At 44.1% G+C, this 7500-nt stretch overlaps 1 protein-coding gene across 14 annotated transcripts in view; it reads left to right on the top strand.

Moving 5' to 3' along the window:
- Positions 1 to 7500, top strand: part of cep43 (centrosomal protein 43) — a 33825-nt gene that overhangs the window by 392 nt on the left and 25933 nt on the right. For all 14 annotated transcript variants that reach the window (XM_035995645.1, XM_035995643.1, XM_035995640.1 and 11 more), the window contains exon 2: positions 6134 to 6187. In XM_035995645.1, coding sequence (XP_035851538.1) covers positions 6134 to 6187 — 54 coding nt within the window. The remainder of the gene's footprint in view (positions 1 to 6133; positions 6188 to 7500) is intronic.

Raw genomic sequence — 7500 nt, 5'->3', positions numbered from 1 at the left:
AGGAACTCACGTTTCCCGGGTGAATATTTAAAATGATATTATTACATTAGTATAGAGTTTAGACTGTTTATTCTGTGTTCTTGGACCCTGATGTACATACTCAGTAATGTAGCTAGCTAGCTTGCTATGTGGCTAAAAGCAGTGTGAAATAGGCATGAATCTTAATGTGAAGTTAAGATTTTTTAGCTTTGTGTTTTGCAATTTCATACCCATATACAACCAGTAGCTTCATTCAGCTTATGTGTGTTATGTAATGTAGAGCTGGGCGATACGGAGAAAATCAAATATCCCAATATTTTTGACCAAATACCTCGATATCGATATCGATATTGTTGTGTTGATCGGTACTTTCACAAAATATGCACATAGCGTCACTGTGTCCACGTTCGGACACTTACTGGCTAACGCTCTATCAAAATATCTGTTCAGATACAAATATAAATGATCTATTAATGTTTTAAGTTAATTTAATGGTGTTAAACTAAAGTGTAACTTCTTACCTTTCTAACGGTATGTAGTTTTAACTGTTTACGTTAGCTTTTACTTTACAAGAGCCGGCTAAAGTACGCTATCACCGGTGAATTAGCCGTGTGCTACCATCGGCCATAACCGGACACCCCTATATCTCCTCGCAACCCGTTCTCATTCTGAACTCGTAAAATAAGGATGTTTGGACAGTGGCTGTCAGCGTCTGATGTGACGAAAAAGGCGTCTTTCAGTGTGTTTGTGTAACGCACCGGGGAGAGCAGCAGTTAGAGAGGATTTAGAGAGTAGTATGTAAGGGCGAATTTCCGCGCAAGGAGGTTGGTTGGGGGGGTGGTTGGGTCAAACAAACACAGGACTTTCACCCAGGAGAGCGGGGTTCGCATCCCGCTTGTCACGCTCGCATGTCACAGAACCGTACGCCCACCCACGACCCTTTCCTAAACATAACCATGTCACGCTGGCTATAGTCGCTTTTTATTTTCCTCCCGCGTGTCACAGAACCGTACGCCCACCCACGACCTTTTCCTTAACATAACTGCGTCAAAAGGGACGGCAATAGTCCCGACCAAGACGTTTACTTATAGCGCTAAAGGAGACTTTTAGCGTCAATAAGAACGACAAAGGCACCTGACCAAGCGTCCATATTTTACGAGATGAGTGTGAGAACCTGTTGCTCCTCGCTGGAGCTAGATAAACACTGGCCGTTGCTGGTTTTTCGGGGGTATTAAGTCCCATCAATGCTGTCAGAACTACCGGATCGTACTTCCGTCCTTCACAATAAAATGACATGCTTCAACAACTCTGAACTATGCAGTAAAAGCTCCTGGATTTCCAGTAAAAATTTAAATTTTTAGAGGAAAAGATTGTCGTCGTCTGAGTGTTTGTACTTCTTTTCCTCATCAAAGTAACTTTCATACTAATTAGACATCTAAATGTCCATGTACACATAGGAAAATTCATACGTAGATTGTTAGATGGGTATAGATCAATTCTGCTAACATTTTTGGTGATGATCGGAAACGTAAAGTACCGCGAAAAGACCGGAAAGTGCGTCAGGTCGGAAGTGTCCGAATACGGCCGACAGCAGCGAGTGCTGTCCCAACGTGGACACGGTGACGCTAATCAGATTTCTGATAAATAATCATCAGTAATGTGGATAATGTCTAAGTGGGTAAAGTTAAATAATAGAACAGTTACAACAGTCTGGTAAGTTCAGACAATGACATCACTTTACTGTGATGCAGCCTGTACCACCAGGAGAAGACACTAATGTCATATCAGGATATCCAAAATGTAAGACGATATCTAGTCTCGTACCACGATATCATATCGATATGATGGAAGTAGCTCTGTGCCACTTTCCTTTTTCTGTTTAAAGTAGCCCTCAGATGAACTATAGATAAACTGATGGAATACGTTTTACAGATATAGGAGTGTACAGTCATGTGAACACATTAGGACCCCCATGCTAAAGTTGACTAAAAAGAGGAATAAAAAAATCATCTTTTGGAAATTGATCTTAATGTTTTAATTAAAAAATGAGGAAAAATCCAACTTTTAAGGACACCAATTTTCTTTGTGAATGAATAATGTCTCGTCAATAAATAAATGTTCTTCCTTAAAATACAGGGGGCATAAGTTAGTACACCCCTATGTTAAATTCCCTCCCTCCCTCTTTCTTTCCTTCCTTCCTCCCTCCCTCCCTCCCTCCCTCCCTCCCTCCCTCCCTCCTTCCTTCCTTCCTCCCTCCCTCCCTCCCTCCCTCCCTCCCTCCTTCCTTCCTTCCTTCCTTCCTTCCTTCCTTCCTTCCTCCCTCCTCCGTCCCTCCCTCTAGAGGTCGACCGATAGTGGATGTTACCGATACCAATAGCTAGGTTGGGCCGTATTTGCCGATAACCGATTAATCGACCGATAGTATTTATAACTTATACAGTTGACTAAATACATACATTGTTTCAAAAAAAGTCCAGACGCTTTTGCCAATAATCAAAATAATAATGTCATATTTATTGATATTACACCCACAGCAATGCTACACAAGCATGTGTGTTGTCTAAAACAGTTCTCCTACATATTTGGAGTCATCCAGTGCAAAAATAACCATAATGAGCATTATAATTCATATAAAAGGACAAACTATTTACATTTCTTCAAAAAAGGCCCAAATGTAGGCCTATGCCAAATCTCAAAACAGTGCCGCCATTCTTCTCTGTAGGACGGTTTAGAACGGTAACAGACGATCTCTGACCTGGAGGGATCTATCTCTCCCACTATACTCTTTGTTCTCGCTTGGATGCCCATATAAGGCGTAATGTGTGACGGACCTGCCTTCCCATTGGTTGAAAACATAAACAAAGGCATCATGGGAGATCCCCTTGTCGGTAGCACCTACTGTCTACGGGTAGCACGGAGTTAGCGGCAGAAATGACCGAAAACGTGATGAATTATGGACATCAAGTGGATAAATCTGGGATGTAACAGTTTGGATTTATTGCTCAACAACCCTGAAAAAAGGCCCAAGTTCCAGACTGGATAGAAAATCACCTGTAGAGGCTGAAAGACACCAAAGACACCCCCGTGACGGCTAACTCGTTAGCTTTTAGCTGCAGCAATCAGTAAGTATCTACGTTTAACTGTTATTAAATGATCTAAATATGAATCAGAGGTGCGTTTGGGATCGTGGACGATCCTTTAGGGTTCTGATTCTGACATTTGGGTCGGACTTGTGTTTATTTTTGTCAGTGTTTTAACCGCTGGAGGTAGGTTAGCCTACTGCTAATGGTTAGCATCATCTCAGCCTCGAAAGCAAACAAACATACTGTTGTGCTGTTCTTTCTCTACTAATGCAGCATCTATTCAACAAATTAATAACTTTATAATGATATGACAATATGTACTATATACATACCTTTTTGCTGTCGATGCTCTAAACGCCATCTGATGTCAGTCTTCTCCGTGCAGCGCGCAGTAACACGGGTCGAAAATAGAGGTCGACCGATATGGTTTTCTCTGACCGATGCCGATCTTTAGAAATCAGGGTCAGCTGATTAATGCTGCCGAGTTATTTTGGCCGATATGTGCTTGTTTTTAAACCTCTATTTGAAAGATAAAATGTAACACTAATATACACACACTTCACCAATCTACACTTGTATACTTCAATTAAAAATGTATAATGTAAAAACATACTGTATATTGTATAAATAATGTATGAAAAATGTATTAAACAAAACAGGTAAGAAGAAAATAAACTTTGTCAAACTTTTAAATGAAAAAAATAAAGTTTAGTGCCCTTAGCATTTATTAAACTTCTGAGAATACAAATCTGCTTCACAGAAAGTGACGTTATTATTAATCTCAACACTATTTCCTCCTAACTCCTGTTGAATCCCATCAGACTAGAGCTCTCTAAAGTCAGTTCTTCTTCACCTGGTTGTTAGATCATTGTTCATTAGTTTGTGTGTTTTCTCTGTGTTTTGGGGATCCTACTGTTAGCCTACATGTCCTGTTGACCTCATCAGATCTTATCTCAGCACATTTCTGTCATTCAAACAACTCTGAGTTGTAATTTAAAACTCGTCCAGCCAATTTAATCAAATTAAGGGTTTTATTCGTGCTCGAGTCCATAGATGCAGTTAATGGATACAGACACGGAGAACTGAAGGCTCTGTTAGCAACGGTTAGCTCCGTTAGCGGTTATCTCCGTTAGCGGTTAGCTCCAGTTAGCTCCGTTACAGGAGTGGATGAGACTGCCACGGACAGGGGTAACAACCAGACTCTGATAAATGATATTCGGGGAGCTTCCACAGCGGTGTGGCCGCGGTGTTTTGTACGGTTTTATTAGTACAGTTAATCCCAAGGTAAGAACACCAGCAACATGCTACTGCTAACGGTAGCGTCTGAACCTGAAGGGGCTGCGCGACACACGGCAAGACTTCACGAGGGGAGGGGCTGGAGGCAGCTGGTCTGGGTACGCTGTAAAAAATGTCGCCTATTCATGATTCAACACTAGATGCGCATGCCTGTTAATCGGCTTGATATACTGAGATATTGGCCGATGCCGGTTATGTTAAAAAATGCCAAAAATCGACCGATTAATCGGCCGACCTCTAGTCGAAAATAAACAACACGAGGCATCAGTGATAGATTTTATTTCTCCTCTGTAACTCATGATGCCAGCTGACCCTTCTCAGCTCTCGTACTGTGTAATGAATGACAGCGCTCGCTTCTCAGCCGCTCCAGCAACGGACGCAACCAGGAAAAACCATCAGTAAGGATTTTTGCCGATAACGATAGTTCCACCAATCAACTATCGGTGCCGATTAATCAGCAAAACCGATGAATCGGTCGACCTCTACCTCCCTCCTTCCTCCCTCCCTCTTTCTTTCCTTCCTTCCTTCCTCCCTCCCTCCTTCCTTCCTTCCTTCCTTCCTTCCTCCTCCCTCCCTCTTTCCTCCCTCCCTCCTTCCTTCCTTCCTTCCTTCCTTCCTTCCTCCTCCCTCCCTCTTTCCTCCCTCCCTCCTTCCTTCCTTCCTTCCTTCCTTCCTTCCTTCCTTCCTTCCTTCCTTCCTCCTCCCTCCCTCTTTCCTCCCTCCTTCCTTCCTTCCTTCCTCCTCCCTCCCTCTTTCCTCCCTCCCTCCTTCCTTCCATCCTTCCTTTCTTCCTTCCTTCCTCCTCCGTCCCTCCCTCCTCCCTCCCTCCCTCCCTCCCTCCCGCCCTCCCTCTTTCCTTCCTTCCTTCCTTCCTCCCTCCCTCCCTCTTTCCTTCCTTCCTTCCTTTCTTCCTTCCTTCCTTCCTTCCTCCCTCCCTCTTTCCTTCGTTACTTCCTTCCTTCCTTACTTCCTCCTCCCTCCTTCCTTCCTTCCTTCCTTCCTCCTCCCTCCCTCTTTCCTCCCTCCCTCCCTCCTTCCTCCTTCCTTCCTTCCTTCCTTCCTTCCTCCTCCCTCCCTCTTCCCTCCCTCCTTCCTTCCTTCCTTCCTTCCTTCCTTCCTCCTCCGTCCCTCCCTCCCTCCTCCCTCCCTCCCTCCTTCCCTCCCTCTTTCCTTCCTTCCTTCCTTCCTCCCTCCCTCCCTCCCTCCCTCTTTCCTTCCTTTCTTCCTTCCTTCCTCCCTCCCTCCCTCCCTCCCTCTTTCCTTCCTTCCTCCCTCCCTCTTTCCTTCCTTCCTCCCTCCCTCCCTCCCTCCCTCCCTCTTTCCTTCCTTCCCTCCCTCCTCCCTCCCTCCTTCCCTCCCTCTTTCCTTCCTCCCTCCCTCCCTCCCTCCCTCTTTCCTTCCTTCCTTCCTCCCTCTCTCCCTCCCTCCCTCCCTCCCTCCCTCCCTCTTTCCTTCCTTCCCTCCTTCCTCCCTCCCTCCCTCCCTCTTTCCTTCCTTCCTTCCTTCCTTCCTCCCTCCCTCCCTCCCTCCCTCCCTCCCTCCCTCTTTCCTTCCTTTCTTCCTTCCTTCCTTCCTCCCTCCCTCCCTCTTTCCTTCCTTCCCTCCTTCCTCCCTCCCTCCCTCTTTCCTTCCTTCCTTCCTTCCTCCCTCCTTCCTTCCTCCCTCCCTCCCTCCCTCTTTCCTTCCTTCCTTCCTTCTTCCATATCCTGTCCATGTCTTGTTGTTTCACACATGTTGAACCGCTCTGTGTGTTCTGAACTTCCTGTTTCCTGCAGGCAGAGATGAGGGCAGCGGTGTTCCTGGCGATGGAGGAGCAGGACAGACTGGAGGTGACGGTTGAGATAACATTCACCTTGATAATAGGGCTGCAACTAACGATTATTTTAATAATCGATTAATCTGTCGATTATTTTTTCGATTAATCGATGAATCGGATAAAAAAACAAAAAAGCATTAATTTACATCAACTCAATACATACTTACATACATACTTGTGTTTTAGTTAATAGTTGTGTAAAGGTAAATAACCCAAAGATCAGATACACACACACACACACACACACACACACACACACACACACACACACACACACACACACACACGTTCACTTGAAGCTTATTCATTAAATTATTACCATCATTGTAGTAAGTGTGAGTTAAGTTCATTTGTTCACCACATTTAAACACAGCTTAAGATGACCAAGTGCTATAAAAGAACTTTAAAATGAAATTAAAAAGTACAACACACACAAATATATACGTCAACAATAACTGATATGGGACAAAGCTCAGAATATATACATGACAACAGACTGAAAAATGAATGGGCCAAAAAAGGCGAGTGAATAAAAACGTGTCTTTAGTCCTGCTTTACTACTGTTATTAACGAGCTAACGCTAGCTTTACTCCTGTTATTAACGAGCTAACGCTAGCTTTACTCCTGTTATTAACGAGCTAACGCTAGCTTTACTACTGTTATTAACGAGCTAACGCTAGCTTTGCTCCTGTTAACGAGCTAACGCTAGCTTTGCTCCTGTTATTAACGAGCTAACGCTAGCTTTGCTCCTGTTATTAACGAGCTAACGCTAGCTTTACTACTGTTATTAACGAGCTAACGCTAGCTTTGCTCCTGTTATTAACGAGCTAACGCTAGCTTTGCTCCTGTTATTAACGAGCTAACGCTAGCTTTACTACTGTTATTAACGAGCTAACGCTAGCTTTACTACTGTTATTAACGAGCTAACGCTAGCTTTGCTCCTGTTATTAACGAGCTAACGCTAGCTTTACTACTGTTATTAACGAGCTAACGCTAGCTTTGCTCCTGTTATTAACGAGCTAACGCTAGCTTTACTCCTGTTATTAACGAGCTAACGCTAGCTTTGCTCCTGTTATTAACGAGCTAACGCTAGCTTTGCTCCTGTTATTAACGAGCTAACGCTAGCTTTGCTCCTGTTATTAACGAGCTAACGCTAGCTTGTCATGCTAGTCAGCTGGATAACGAGTAAACACCAGCACCAGAAGAGGACGTTACGTTCCTCACTTCAGAACAGAACAACAGTAGGATTGTGTAGTGACTTTACCCTGCTGTTGAACTCCCGTCCTCCTCATCAAGGACTCCACCATGTTTACGTTTTAGGTGCTG

This window comes from Sander lucioperca, chromosome 19, assembly GCF_008315115.2.
Source record: "Sander lucioperca isolate FBNREF2018 chromosome 19, SLUC_FBN_1.2, whole genome shotgun sequence".
In the NCBI taxonomy this organism is placed as follows: Eukaryota; Metazoa; Chordata; class Actinopteri; order Perciformes; family Percidae; genus Sander; species Sander lucioperca.
This window is presented reverse-complemented; position numbering and strand designations above follow the sequence as displayed.